At 33.4% G+C, this 15,909-nt stretch overlaps 1 protein-coding gene across 1 annotated transcript in view; it reads right to left on the bottom strand.

Annotated features, from left to right (window-relative positions):
* The window catches only part of SGCZ (sarcoglycan, zeta), a 765,544-nt gene that overhangs the window by 40,558 nt on the left and 709,077 nt on the right, over window positions 1-15,909 (bottom strand). Inside the window, exon 5 of the mRNA XM_004682194.2 lies at window positions 3,766-3,888. Coding sequence (XP_004682251.2) covers window positions 3,766-3,888 — 123 coding nt within the window. The remainder of the gene's footprint in view (window positions 1-3,765; window positions 3,889-15,909) is intronic.

Below are 15,909 nucleotides of genomic sequence, written 5' to 3'. Positions count from 1 at the left end.
AAAAAAATAAAATATATAAATAAAATAAAAACTATCAGTAGGCGAGAAGAGAAGAGAATGTAATTTGTTAGGAAAATTAATGTTTGTACATATACCAGATTTTTTGCTTATGTTTGCAGAAACTGGAGGCCCTCCAGTTTCTTCTGGGAAGGGTGTCTGATTCCACATGGTGGCTGGTTTCCCATTACAGGTGCTCCTCAGTATGCTCCTCAGCTCCTAAGCAGAGGTTACTAGGAGACCTTCCTCTGCATATCCTGCACACAGCCAAGCTGTGTGACCTTTCATTTACCTGGACACATGCGGAGGTTCCCAGACTTATCATCACCTACTATACCAGATTACACCCAGTAACAGGGAAATCTACACCACAGAGAGGCTGGGCAAGGTTACAGTTATGGTCAAATAAGTATTGCAGATTAAGATTTAAGCAAGTAATTACTGAGTAATTAATATTAAAGTAACATTAATCTGTTAAGCATATGATTGTTCATCATGATGATGAGATAGTGGGGGTGGGTTTGAGTAATCGTGTGCCATGATACTTCTATCTTCCAGTGCCCTAAGAAGTGTTTACTGCTTCAAAAAATTTTTTTCTACTTTCTAGAAAAGGTAAATGTAAAAATTTTGAGCCTTAATATATCAGCTAATGCATTCAGGTACACAGGAATTTGCCTTACATGTATAGACACATGGTCCAAGTAAAGGGATCTGTCTCTGTTGTCCCATAAAGGAAGTTCATGTGCAAAATACCGTTGTTTGTAAAATATTTGTAAAATATAGAGTCAGTCAGCAATACCTATGGGTATTGCTTAAATGGAAAAATGTTTGTGCCCAAACTTAAAATTCTAGAATAAGCCTCACAAAGCTCTCTTGTCCCATGTTACTTTGATGTGCTGTCAGCACAGCTACCTAATTTATATGAAAGACCCTGAAGTCAGTGTCTCTTTGTAGTGTTATTTGTGAAATGATCCAAGCACTGCTTTAAAGTGTATGTGAGATTACTAATCAATCCCAGTGCCCTTAAATTGCATATTATGCCATGCACAATTTTCTCCTTTAAGCATGTGGAATTCTAAATCACATTTGTCTTTGATATCTTTATTTTTCTTTATTTTAAAAGTATGACAGGAAGGAATAATTCTACGCTTAAGAGAATATGTGATACACTGGCAAAGAAATAATGAGCTTGTAGGAATTTGAGGTTGTACATGTATGCATATGTTTCTGTGAGAGACAGAAACATAAATGAATACTAGGAATGTTCTAATCAAACTACAGTACTCTCTAATATAGTGCTTATTTATGATCAGTATGGAGCCTCATGTATATGAAAATAAAGGTTAGGGTATTTGTTATAGATACTCTCATAGATTTATTATTTCTTTCATTCCAAGTGTTATTCTTTATCTGATTATAAAAATATGCCTTGATTCTGTAACTATGACATCAAAATTATATCATTTTACTATTTAGGACCTTCTGAAAGCATAGGACACAGCCTATTGTAAAATATATTGAGATAACTGGAATATATCAAATAAGGGAATTTTGAATAAATACACACTATGTGTATATATTTTTTTTTACAGAAGGAAATGGCAAAAGAGAGACTGAAAGAATCATATCTATGTAGGCATCTATCATTCATAGCATACATATATCACATATGTCACACATATATTTTCACAGATACATTGAGAAGGGAAGAAGGAAGAGAGGGAGGAAGAGAAAGAATGTTGCCATAGATGACTGCCCAAAGGCAGTATCTGAAAAGCTAAAAATGCAAGATTTTTCAGCCTGAGTTGAATCCAATTTATATATAGTCCAAAAAATGGCAGTCAGACTACCAAAAAAAAAAAAAAAGAAAGAAAGAAAGGAACATAAAGATGATCACCCACCCACTTAAAATAAAATTTTAAAATACAGTCAATAGGCACAATTTTGTGCAGACAGTACTTCACTACAACCCTCTAAGACAAGTCAAAGTAATATAAAGACCAGAGACAGTTACAATTCCATTGTCATAAACGCTGGCAGGGCTCCAGAAAGACACTTACATATGCAAAATACCCAATGGGAATATGTGACTATAGATAACATAATTTGTTTGTGTGTGAAATATCCTGAAAGCAACCTCCGAATTATGTTGCCATCAAAGTTCATTACTGTAAGCACTACAAATTTTCAAAGGTTATTAAATATTGAAATCCCATTTCCCAGTCCCCATGAACCAGTTTCTTCTACCCACATCCCCAATTGTAAACCAACCTGCAACTGAAATGTTGGCACCTAAGACAAAAATCCTTTTTGATTTTTTTGTGCTCTGTGCCAAACAAAATTCTTAAGAAAATTTTGTTTGTTTTTGTTGTTCCCTCGTCTCTGTAACCAGGCATGCCAATTTGAGCCCTACGTACATGACTCCAAGAGTTCTGAGAAGAAAGGGAGAGGAGAAAGATGGGCTTTGTGGGGATCACCCTTAGCATCAACTGGATAGCAAGGGCACAGCTCCTCCGTAAGACACGCTCCTGAGAGAAAGGAGGCCATGGAGAAGGAGGGGTGGTGGCAATGACAGTCCTGGGATGCCAGTTAGGCTTCTTACTTAAGAATCCTTATTAATTTAATTGCCATTTAAAAGTTCACCATTTAAAGTCTACTTAAACCCTGTGTTTGAGACATCAAAGAGTATACATTACACCTCTGTTAATAAAAGCGAAGAGCTAACCTTCACAATGTCTTCATTGTGTGCTAAGAAAATTCTAAAAACTCATCAGCACAGGTAAGTACACACACGTACACATGTGTAAGCTAAGCACAAAGGTTATCATTCTTTCCATCATTTAGATTAAGGAAAATCAAAGGTTTAGAGAGCTCACTTCAGATATTGAGTGGTAGGAGCAAGATTTAACACAAACAGATGGAGAGCAAAGCCTATATTCATTAATTACCTTGCTGATTGTTCTCACATTACCCACAGGATATATTTATTTAGGTCAAACTAAAGTTAATAAAGTTAAATATAATAGAGATCATAGGGGACTGTTTTCTAACTCAAACTTGGGAAACAATAAGTCAAACACAGTTTACTTTGTTCTTTTTAAAAAATCCAGAGATTTTGGGAATTAAAAAATATATTTTAAAATACAGTGTCAAAAAAAAAGGGTCTCAAATTCACAAATCAGTTAATTAAAGGAAAGTATATTTGCATTAGTCTTTATTCAAAGCTTTCCCATTCCCAGCTCTGCATTTAACTTTCTTGGATTTTTTGTTTTTGAATTTTGTATTTTAACTGGTGGTTGATTTTAATGACTGTAATCTTAGAGTAATGACTTTAAGAGTTTCTAAGTAATATGTGATTAGCACTATTTCTTGATTTATGTACTTTTGAAGATAATTATGAGTCCTTAAGAACATTAACTTAGTTTACTTGTAATGTAACTCCCCCCCAAATTATTTTAAAGTCCATATTTATATTTGTGTATCTTTTATTGATCTTTACTGACTGTGTGCACTCCACATTTTCTACCTCATCCACACCCAATTTGTCCTACCTGCTTTAACCAGAGACACACAGTTTGACTTTAACATCAGTAATAGCGACATTTTCTTCTGCAACCACATCTGGAATATTCTATTTGAAGACTCTTGAAAAATCCAGTATCGTGAGAGCATGATCTCAGGTGAACTCAACTTTAAGTATGGGAATCAATATGTAAAAAATATAATTTCTTATTTAGGGTCATGTTCCATGACCTCAATCTACAGTACCTGTAACTTTCAGCTTTTCAGCACCAATGGTTATCTCATCTTCATCTGCAGAAAACAGGACCCTGCCATCTTCACTCGCTCTCACTTCAAATCTTTTACACTGAGCTTCCACAGCATCAGCTCCTAAGGTCGGAGGAAAGGTTTAAAAATGAAACTGGTGTTCAGGAAATCATTAACATGTAATTTTAGAGAAAGAAGACAAACACAAATACTATTTAGTTTTTTAGATCTGAATATTTTTTAAAAAGTTATCCTTATTAGGAGGGTATATGATCTGGTAGAATACTATTGGACTGCTAGACGATTCAAAATATATCTGACCTCTGATGCCTGGCATAGTTCTCATGAGGTTTGTCTATTTACCAAGTGAAAGCTCTTTGCATGTATACTGGAGAGACTATGTCTTTGTTCCTGGCTATAGCCTGCAAACTCAGCATTATTACTGTCACCTACTGGATGGTCAGTACACATCTGTGGACTGCATAACTCCCTTTCCATCTGAAAACAACATCTTTACCCAAATTTATTGCATCATAGTCTACTGCTCAAGCATTTTTAATTTATGAACCTGAGTTATTCTATATTTCAGAGTCTGATATTTTTTGACATTTTGAGTTTTTTAATATTACCAAATGTGAAATCATTTCATAGTAAATCTTGCAATTCTGTGTACACACATGTAAATGTGTGGAATATTTATTTTCTTACCACTCCTTTTGATCAGTAATTTTCTTGACTTATGAAATATGTGACTTTATTGTAACTTAACATGGTTTTTGTTGCCTGTACTAAGTTAATGTAATTATAGTGCACAACTGGAATACTATTCCCTATTTTGCACATTTACACAACCACAAAGTCATGTCCCATATTTGGAAAACATAATTTTGAGAATTCAAAATATTCAGGAAGATAATCAAACTGGTTAAAGTTTAAGAAATTTCTATTTTCACAAAAACAATTTGTTTCTTTTGGCATAACACATATAGTGTGCGAATCTCCTGTTAAGACTGAAAACAACCTTTCTCTACTAACTATTAGAAACTCTTGTCAGGTATTATGCTGCAGCTAGGGATGTAGGCAAGTCACATTGTATGCCTGCTTTCTTTATGTACTCTGTGACCTGCATGTTTGTTTCTGCCCCAAATTCAAGTTGAAATCCTAATGCCCAATGCAATGGTATTAGACAGTGGGGAGAATTGGGAGGCAAGTAGATCACGAGGATGGAGATATACACACACACACACATATGCACACATTCGCGCGTTTTCTTGACATAATTCTTAGTACTATACAAAATATACTTTTTAAACATAAAATACAACACTTTTTAACATAAAAATGTTACAGTGTCCATAAACCTTTAGAAATGTAAGTTGAGTGGATATGATAAAGTTAAAATCTTAATTCATTTGAATTCTTAAACATATATACACACATAGTATACACACACATAGATATTTACATGCAACTAATACATTCAAGCAGAATAATCCAACTGAAAAACAAATATACAATTTAATATTACAGACTGTACGTCAGCACATTAGTCTAATTATAGAAATTAAAATTGAAAATTAACAATGCATTGTTAATAAATCAGAAAATAATTTCAGTTATACTGTACTGCTTTGTACTTCTGTGCTAGATTATTCCTGACAGAAATTTTGACATAGATAAGCAGAGAAAGAATATCTCTTCTCTTTACAGGAGAGTAAGACATAGTTCCAGAAACTATATGTATTATGCCAAAATAAATTGCTTTTCTCTTTTGCAATAAAAGGGAAATATATATCATTATATATAAATTATATTAATGTGAATATTTAAGTTATAATAGTACAATATATGAAACTGACTTTATTGTAACTTAACATGGTTTTTGTTGCCTTATTTGGTTATTTATGTTCCTAGTATCACACATTATCTAGGCTAGGTCAATGCAGTATCCAGTGGTTCAGAGGCCCAGTGATATCCAGCTCAATTTTAGCTCAACTAGTGATACTCCCTGAGTTGCAGGAAAGCAATATACCTGGATGACTCGGGCAAGGAGCTCTTGATCCCTTAGCAAATCAATCATGAGTGATGGGGTTATCCAGGCAGTTCTGTGCTTTATCAGTCCTCTCAAACATCAACTTGCTAACTAAAGTATTAGAATTCAATGCTTCCTTAGGAATATCTTTGAGGAAGTTTATGCCAGCAGCTTCAAAATAAAACAAACCGTTCTTATGACTAGCACGGTAAAGAAAATTGGCAGAAAGCAAAGAGAAAATATGTAAGCAAAACACTGTTCCTTAAAAGGATGGCAATGGTCAGTATATATATCCAGACATTTTCTTGGATTCTTTTAGGGTACGGCATGTATTCTTGAAAAGCAAGGAAACAATCAAAACAGCAACAAAAGTCATTTCTTGTTCCTCTCAGAGATGACTTCTTAGTTTTTTGAAATATTCGCATTTCTTATACTTCTAATCTACACAAATTTTTAGAGGCAAAAACTGTCTCTATCTTATTTCCATTGACAATGTTGTATAAGAGAAGTGAAAGTAGACTTGATTGTTTTACAGATTCATTCAAACCACATATACATAAAATACTCTATTTTTACACAGTATAAAAACATAAAATTGTGAGTGGCACAAAGTCACTGGATTAGGTAGTCCACAATATTTTCTTATATCCTATTGCTATGCATGCTACTTTAGAAATGAAACATAAAAACTTTATAAAGAAAACACAAAAATTAAATACAACATGTTATATGCAGTGAAAGACATATTGCCCAATATATTTATTATATGAGTAGACTAAGTGAATATTTAAGTAATGGGTGAAGATTGCTTACTACTGCATTTTTAGTAAGTACCTTTATAAGAGAGAAAGAAGAAGAAGAAAAAAAATTCCTCATGTGCTCTGTAGTGCCTCATTCTTTTAAGTTCTCCAGAGACTGAAACCATGTAAAATGGTGCACTATAATTTATGTGAGGTATCAGGGTAGAACATGGAAGTTGAAAGTCTATTGTTGATAACATCCAATCAGTTTTCCCAATGGTAACCTGTCATTGTTTATTTTGAATATACACTTCATAAGGAAGAACAACCAGTAATTGATTAGAATTTTATTCTTTCTTATTAATCCACTTGCCCTATCTGACACATTTCATGATATATGCATCAGAGTAGTTTTGTACAAGTTCATCATAATTTCCCCTCTTCCTTGTTTGAATCTTCTTTCAAAAGTGATATCTGAATACAATTTCTCTGTTTCATCTCTCATGATTTTTAATAGTCTTATTTGATAATATCACTAGAGCAAATACCCTTATAGAACTTAAAACTACTCCAGGATTCATCAGAGCACAGTAAGGTTTGATACTTTAAAAATTAGAGCAACACAACCCTAGCGGTTGGCATGACAACCAAATTTTTATCAGAAAGCTTGGCTAAATTAATCTTAATTAGAAAAAGGTAATTTCCCTTTTAATTAGGCATTATAATATTTAAGCTTCTTTTCAATCTATAATATCTAATCAATAATTTATTTATATATTTGGATAACAAAATTTTTAGACTCCAAACAATAATCCAATCAGGTTTTCATTCTCATTACTATTACTGGCATTGGTAAGATTAGAATTTCACTTTTCAAAATTAAGTGGTCCTATACTTCATCTTGTATGATTTCTCAGTAGCTTACTCATTCCATTCTTATTATTTTTCTTAAAACATTCCTTAAAAGTTTTTTTTCCCTACAAGACTTGAGAAATGGAACCTGTACTTCTTCTCTTTTACTTTTCATACAATACAGTCTTGCATCCTGCTTGCCTCTTCTTCCTAATTCTTTAATATGATCCAGAGATTACATTAATAACTTAAATACAATTTTATGTGAGAATTCTTTAGAACAAAAGAAAAAAATTGATGAAAACCTTTATTTGCATCCATTTATTTAAGGATTATCATCCAGCATCACAGCTTGAAATATCGGTATGTTAAATCTGAAATTTATACTATGTGCACTAATATTTACCATGACACTGTAATTTATACAATTTATTTTATAGCTATCTAATAGGTATTGAGAATTAGTTGCTACAACAAAAACTCTGATTTTTCATACATCTGCCAAGTTATATATTCCTTCAATAATCCCTTTCTCAATAAACAGTCACAATTTACCCCAATGTTTTAGCTTTCTTGCTCAAATTTTATCCAAGATTCCACTTTTGGGATTTGAAGGTCAGGAAATTTAATGAGCCACTCTCAGCGAAACTGTTGGAAAATATTAAAACAAAACAAAACAAAACAAAAAACTACATAATTTAAAATAGTAGGAAGTTATTTACAGACTACAACATGAAGAAGCAATTATTAAATAACTGAAAATCTATTAACACTTAATAGAAGCAGAGTCAATTATTTGTGTCAGAAGAGCCAGATATATCCACTCCCTCCCAACCCAGTGTAATGGAAGTTATGTTTCATGTAGCTGCAATCAAGAACATATGGTGTCCTCTCCACCCAAATCCCAGTAGAGGACTCCACCTAAGGAGGGTGGAGGGATCAGCATTTCTTTCCCAACCTCCAGCTAACTGCTGTGGCAAGTAAGTTCCTGATAAATGCAGCTGAGATATAGTTGGCTACTCCTGGGGACAAAGAATATTCAGCTAAATCTACCTGCGAATTTGGGCAGGGAAAGTTCTCTGTTACTACATTGTGGGTAATAGTCTCCATTCAAGAAAGGGTACTGGCTACTCCAGATAGACAACTCAATTCAACAGTCCTAAAGGAATCAGAATATAGGGCAGGACGAGACTTCCATTTGGGGACTCTGTTGATGTCTCGTTTTTGCATGATACAAAAACACTTATTAAGATAGAAATGGAGTCTGACTTTTCTAGTAACTTTGGCATTTTCCATAATGATTGCCCATATGTGCAATTCAGGGCTCAGAATGTTGCCCTGGCCTATCTGAGGTAGACTGAATGCACTTAAGAGAAGAAGGCTTCCTTCTTCGACTTAAGCAGTTCTCATAAAGTGGAGGCTTTATCTTGAACATGATGCGGTGAGAATACAGGAGCCTCCAATTACTCTGTCCTTGCTTTTCTTTCTTTCTTTTCAAGATTTAATTACTTATGCATACAAGAACCGTGGTGTGAGGAGCAGTGGGTCAGATAGGTCTGCCATGCCATGTTTGAGTCAGCTGTCTGTTTGGTCAGGGATACAACTCCTGCTGCAGCTGCTGGCAATAGCTTGATAGTGCTGTCTTTGGCCCCTTCTCCACCAGGGAGGCCCCTATCCTGACTTTTCTTGGGATGGGGCTTCCAGGTCTGGTTAAAAATCCAATATGGTGTTTCCAACTCCAATATGCTGTTTCCAATCCAATATGCTGTTTCTGAGTACCCAGCTCCTTCCAGGAATGTCAATCAGAGAGAAATTTACCATTGCCTCCCTAGTCCACTGTAGTTCAGAGATTTGTCTAGAGAAGTAGACTGAAAACAGGGAATTCTAGAGCTTCTTCCAAAGATTTTTGTCTATGTCATTGTTAGAGAAAGTTCAAACCTAAAGATTCTTTCTAAAACAATGAAGGTATGGTAAAATGTAATTCAAAGGAGTCCAGAAATTTCATCAGAGTTGCGAGTTAAAATATTGACTAGCTAGTTCAATGTAGAGAACCAGAAAAATAGACATCAAAGATTCTGGAAGGACAGAACAAATATCCAAAGCTATCTATGAAATAAAGCCAGATTTAAATGGTATTAATTCATGGAGCAATTTACTCATATCTAAATATCATTTAAATTGTTCTTTTTCAGAAAAAAAGTTCTCATTTTTTATCTAACATTTTTCAGTGCTAGAATATTAAATGTAAGGCTTTCTGTATATATATATATATAATGTAAAATTTTATCCATGGGTATAATTATTTGTAATATTTATGAGAAAATGTAAAGTGATAAGGGATATTTAACAATCTGAAGACAGGGTGAAAGTGTAGACAGGCTGAAATATATTCCTAAATGCCCTCTTTCATTGTTTCATTTTAATTATATCCCCTCCAGAGAGAGAAAAAAAATAAAGGGGATTAAAGACTCTTCTCTGTACAGGAATGACATAAATTTATAAGACAGTCTTTGAAATTAATATAAAATATTTAATTAAATATTTCTTTCAAAAGTAGGATATGACTAACCCAATACTTTCTTTTTAAAATAACTAACAATTTAAGAAATATAACAAGATTTTCAGACAAATAATATTTCTATTAAGAGCTATGTATACCCTACATATATCCTTCTAATAGTATTCTGAGTTTCTCTAGTCTCATGAAAATGTTCCTGATATCCTTCCACAAAAAAATATTTGAGAATAATGGCAATATCTAAAAGACTCCTCTTCCTAAGCCAAAAATTTTAATAATGTGGTAATATTTGGGATAAGGATTTGGAAGCTTTAACTAAATAGTTGGGGTAGCTACTAATATTTTCAGAAGCAATTAATTGTATTTTAGTAGAGATCACTATAGTTAAGAAATGCAAAATGGATTATACATTTGTTATTTCCTAGTTATTTATTACTTTAGAGTTAAAGATAGTTAATTCAATTAGCTGTTCTTTTCTTATGCCCTAGCTGTTAATTTACAGACTAGATGCATAATAAACTGCAATAGGTTAAAGCTCAGCACTATGAAGCATACATAGCCATTGAAGCACGAGTTCAATCCCCAGCCAGAGAGGTGGCCCACATGGCAAGGAAGACCTCTCCTGGTCCACCCTTGCTCCCCTCAGCAGTGTACTTCATCAATCTGCCTGCTCTGCTCCCCACTCTGACTCTGGTGAATCCTCTCACCATCTCTGCCCCTCTGGCCTGTACCCCAATTCTGTATAAATAATAAATAAATCTTAAAAAAAAAGGTGTGGGCCCTCCCTGGTGGCGCAGCGGGTTAAAGCACAGCACTGAGAATCTAAAGCCGCTTCCGCATGAGTTCGATTCCCGCCTGCCCCGGAGGTGACCACATGGCGTGGCAGACCTCTCCTGACCCGCCCGCTGCTCCCCTCAGCAGTGTACTTCGTCGATCTGCCTGTTCTGCTCCCCACTCTGTCTCTGGTGAATCCTCTCACCCTCCGCATCTCTGGCCTGTACCCCAGTTCTGTATGAATAAATAAATCTTTAAAAAAAAAAAAAATATCGAACTTGGTAATACTTTCCAGTAATAGCATAAAGTAGATAATTTTGTTGTTTTAATTTAGTAAAGTATTATGTTGTTGTTTAATGTATTGTTACATGTAAGGAAAGGGGAATAATAAATGGAAAAGAACACTGCTATGATTGCGAAGTGCTCCCCTTGATAATCACCACCAAGTATTCTTATCCAATCTAAATTTCTTTCTTAATAAAACAATTTGCATATTTTTAAACTTTTTTATAAATAAATTTCCTTTCCAGAATATGCATATTTGGGAAAACTAATGTCACACTCAGAAATTTGAATGCTTTTTTACCTTCAAGCATTCTTCAATAAGCATTGCCAGTAAAATAACTGAATAAATTATAATGTTTGATCTTTCATTACAGAATTCTTTGTAAGCCTATGCTTTAAACTATTAGTTATTTCATGTGATTCTTCACTTCTTTTCTTTCAAACCTTTATCTTCACTAATTAGATAAGAATGAAATTGATGTCGATAGCTTCTCAAAATTACTGTAATATCTTTCCAGCATATATTTCGCTATTGTTAAGATATGAACTACTTTAACATATAACAGTAGATACCCTTCATGGAATACTTTTGAAGTTAGAATTTAATTTTCATTTTCAAAATTAAATTACCATGGAGAACAAACTGCAAGAATGTAACACAACATGAACAATTAATGACACATTCTATAAGACTTTAATATGCATTTTTAAATATTATGTAAATATATATATATATAGTATAGTATATTATACACACACATATAGATATATAGATAGGGTGGATGTATATTTATGAATTTACTGAGAGAAATAGTAATATGTTAAAATAAGCACAATTGCATATATGCTAACATAGCTTTCCAAATATATAAATTGTGGTTTATTTAGTAAAGGAATATTTTTTTCAAAGGTCTATATATCCTACAGGCTGTCAAAAATTTTCCTCCTATATTAAGTGTTCACAAATCAAGATTTCTTTTTTGACAATGTAATACATTTAAATGATACAAAGTTAAAAGCATAACAGACACCACAAAAGTTTACTTCCTCCCTTGCCTTATTAAGCCTATTTCTGTTATTTCCTCTAACTGGATCAAGATTGTTGTTGTTCCTTTTAAGCTTTTGTTTTAAAGAAAATACCACAGATAATGATATCTCTCTCTCTTAAATCAAATGTGCATTTTCATAATGTCCATTATTTTTAATTTATAATTGTATTTACTATTAAATTTCCTGCTATAACAATGTCAATGAAGGAGAGGATATAATAATGCAGACACACCAACTTGTTTACCTTTCATCTGATTCAACACATGCTAACTTCATGTTTGGATAATATCATTCTGCTACGTTGCAACTGCTTATAGTTCAAGAAGAAAACTTTTATCTTGGAAAAGTTATTAAAAATTTTGATTAATACACTGATACTGGGTAAATCAAACTTTCAGCTGACATGGAAACTGGAGCAATAGTTACATATTACAATGAGACTTCCAAAGGATCTTAATTATTTGGCATAACAGTATATTATTTCTTTTAGTAAACACTGATATGAATAAATATAAATCTATTTTGCATTAATATAAATAATATTCTTTGAAAAACTATATAAAAGCTTAATATGAGAGAGGTGAATATTACCATGTGTGGTAAAATGTGTTTTGTTAGACAACTAAATCAGATGATTTTAAGGAGTACAGATTATCTGAGACTTTCTAATTCGAAATGTGATGCTGATGAACAAGAAAATGATTATGGTAAATCCTGGGTGGGTTCAATCATACCTCCTGGATTACTGCATCTTTTATAGGCATTCCTTGATGGTTAAATATTGTTATTATATTATTAAAGATTTATTTATTTATGTATATAAGGCCAGGAGTATAGGTCAGAGTTATGGGGGTGAACAGATCTACAGAGACAAAGTGGGGAGCAGAACATGGAGATCTACTGAAATACACTGCTGAGGGGAGCAATGGGTGAGTCAGGAGAGGTGTGCTACACCATGTGAGTTACTTTTCTGGCCAGGGATTGAACTTGTGCTGCAATGGCTGTGGATAGCTTTATAGTGTTGTGCTTTAACACTATGCACAAAAATGGAGACCTCTATTACTGGTTTATAAAGATTTATTTTATTCATTTTTGCATACAAGAACTGGGTAGTAGGCCAGAGGTGCCAGGGTGACAGGATTCACCAGAAATAGAGGGGAGCAGAACAGGCAATCTACTGAAATACGCTAAGGGTAGCAGAGCGTATGACAAAAGAGGTCTGCTGCATCATATGTGGTTCACCTCCCTGGCCTATAGCTTTAAGATTTAAACCCGACACCACCAGGGAGGCCCTTATAGATAATTACTGATGTGGATTACACTGTGACAAGAGTAAGATCATCTTTATTTGCAAAAGCTTATATAACTCAGTCAATGCTGTGAAAATACTATCAGCAGTCTAGTTCAAACTTAGGTTCAATTAACATGAGTATCATGTAAATATCACATATTTTAGTTACTCTTTACATGAATTTTGCATGTTTTAAGCTCTGAGGTTTAGGAAAGCTGTTGATATAGCTGGTAAACATTTCTGCTTTTGACTGAGGCATAACATCTGGGATCAAATTTACCTTATCATCTTAAACTTGTAGAACATCCATACAATGGAATGTGTTTCAGTAATAAGAAGGAGCTGTGTGCATTAAGCCTGCAGTTCATCTTCCCTAACTCCACTAACTCACTCTTTCCTCTCCCTGGCAGTGGTACCGCCAGAAAGATCAGCTGGAAGAGAAACACTTTTAAACTGTGATTGTGAGGAATCGCTTGTTTTCTTCCAATTCTGAGTTCAGTGGCTTCTCCTATCACCTCACTTCTCATAAACATCTAAGGAGAGTTAGGTGTTTACTGTTTTTTTTTTTTTTTCTATCAGCTTCTTCAACTTCTGACTTTTTGTTTTTATAAAATAGAAGAGTAAATTTTCAAGTATATTGTCTGTGTCTTGTATTTACTCAGTATGTAATGGCATTTTTTTTCTTTCAATACTTTCAGAGACTTCTCTAATATCTAAACCTCCATAAGCCAAGGGATGCTCAAATGTGTAAGTTCATCAGCTTGAAGTTTAAACTAAGAACACTAGGATATAGTAACACTAGTAAATTTCTAGAGTAGAGGTTAGGGTTAACAACCATCTATTTGCAAACACATGAGCAAACATAGGATTAAAAAAAATCCATAACTGCACCTAAATTTATACGAGTATCATTCACTTTTATAAATAAAGTCTCCTTTCTCTATTTTATTTAAATGAGGGGTTTTTAAATGTTGCTCTTTGAACATTGTTCTGATGAATATAACTAATCTTATACCTACTTTGTTCTCAAAACACAATATTTTGAAGCTGCTTAATTTAGATCAGCAATGTTGTCCAGCTACTAATGCTTTTCTAATCACAGCTGATTTCTTAAGCTTTCATACACACTTTTTTTTTTTTACAATTTGCAATTTATTTCTTCTGTTAATTAAATTGAAAAGTGCTCAAGAGATTCTCTTCACTATCTCATGTATTCAAGGAATGTTTATAGAAGTGAGAATCTTAATATCATAAATATGACCAGTGAGATCTTGTTAAAAGACACTGTTAAATCTATCCTTTGTAAAATAAATAGCACCTTTTTTAAGATTTTAAAAAAAATATGCATACTTAACTGGGGTACAAGCCAGAGGTGCAGGGTAGGTGAGAGGATTCACCAGAGATAGAGTGGGGAGCAGAATAGGCAGACTGCTGAGGGGAACAGTGGGCATGTTAGAAGAGGTCTGCCATACTGAAATAGTATTTCTAAAGGTTCAGCTTACATTGCAATGACTTCAACTATTATAGGCAGAATAATGTCTCTCTAAATATGCCCTCAAATGAGCTGTGAATATATTCTGCTGCCTGGCAATGAGAAATTAAGGTTGCAGATGAAATTCAAGTTATAAACCATATGATCATAAAATAAGAAGAATGTCCAGGTTGATGCCAATATAATCATAAGGTCCTATGATTATAAGGGCTCTTAAGCTTTGCAGAGTGAAGCAGAAAAATTGTCAATGCTATAGTGATATGATGTGAGGAAGACTCAACCAACCATGGCTAGTTGTGAAGATGAAAAGCAGCCAAGAGTTCAAAAAATAAGTGCAACTGTTGTGAAAAAGGCAAGACAATTGATTTTTCCTTAGAGGCCAAAGAAAGCTTACACCACCTCAAATTTAGCTCAGTGAGACCTATTTATGCTTCTGACTCCCAAAAGCATAATACATATTTTATGTTGGTTTAAAATACAAAGTATGTGGTTCAAGATATGAAGTCTGTGGTACTTCATTAAAGCGCCTATAGTTACCCATGGTCACTTTCTTATTGAGATTAAAAAAGTTATAAAAATCATAATAGAATATTTTAAAATAGTACATTGATGAAAGACAGATTCATGCAATGCATTTTATTATAATATCCAAATGATATAAGAATAAATGTTATGAAAGGTTTAAAACTCACTGTTTATTATGAAGCATTAATAAACTGTGGGAGTTCTACTGAGTTCCTTCTTTGTTTAAATAAACTGTCCTAGGATTTAACTTTGTTTACTAAAATTAACTAATGATTTAATTCTTTCAACTGACATATTTGGAAATAGAATAAAAGTTTAAAATGCATTTCTCTGAAGTCTTAATATTAATATTTATGTCTACTTGGCTTTGAATTAAATTCTAGTTAACAAAAAGATGCATTAAGTAGATATTCAACACAAGAGACACTGGTAGGCTTTTTAAGACTGATTGTAAGATTGTGGTTTTAGAGTAGAAGGTCTTTTCTTATCTCAGTTCCTAAATGAACAATTTTTGGAGCTAAGTTTTCTCTGTGAACTTACTTTGTTAAATTTAAAATATTTATATATAATTCTAAAGCTACTTGA

The sequence above is a fragment of the Condylura cristata genome, unplaced genomic scaffold (assembly GCF_000260355.1).
Source record: "Condylura cristata isolate star-nosed mole 26May11 unplaced genomic scaffold, ConCri1.0 scaffold00014, whole genome shotgun sequence".
Taxonomy (NCBI): domain Eukaryota; kingdom Metazoa; phylum Chordata; class Mammalia; order Eulipotyphla; family Talpidae; genus Condylura; species Condylura cristata.
Note: the sequence above shows the minus strand (reverse complement) of the source record. Positions and strands in the feature narration are given on the sequence as shown.